At 53.8% G+C, this 301-nt stretch overlaps 1 protein-coding gene across 1 annotated transcript in view; it reads right to left on the minus strand.

The window, feature by feature from the left end:
• LOC119590717 (visual pigment-like receptor peropsin) overlaps window positions 1–265 on the minus strand; it is a 38,587-nt gene extending 38,322 nt beyond the window's left edge. Inside the window, exon 1 of the mRNA XM_037939406.1 lies at window positions 89–265. Coding sequence (XP_037795334.1) covers window positions 89–216 — 128 coding nt within the window. The 5' untranslated portion in view covers window positions 217–265. The remainder of the gene's footprint in view (window positions 1–88) is intronic.
• Between the last annotated feature and the right edge of the window lie 36 nt (window positions 266–301).

Genomic DNA, 301 nt, shown 5'->3' on the forward strand with positions numbered 1-301 from the left:
GATCACACACTATAAATCCTACATTTTCCTCCCCTCTCTATCATCCGTCTCCCAAATCATCTAAAGCCAACACTCCCCGTCCACTTACCTTCCAGCCAGGGAAGACACGCCACTGAAAGCAAAGCCACCCAGCAGACAGATGCCGAGGTCGGTTATGCACAGGTTCAGAAGCAGAAGATTGGACGGGGTAAGCAGCACTCGGAACTTGATGAACATGGCGACCACCAGGGCGTTGTCGAAGGTCCCGAGCACTCCTGGGGGAGGAGAGAAGGAGGAGGAGGGGGGGTGAGTTTTGCTTTTT

Source organism: Penaeus monodon, chromosome 27, assembly GCF_015228065.2.
Source record: "Penaeus monodon isolate SGIC_2016 chromosome 27, NSTDA_Pmon_1, whole genome shotgun sequence".
NCBI lineage: Eukaryota > Metazoa > Arthropoda > Malacostraca > Decapoda > Penaeidae > Penaeus > Penaeus monodon.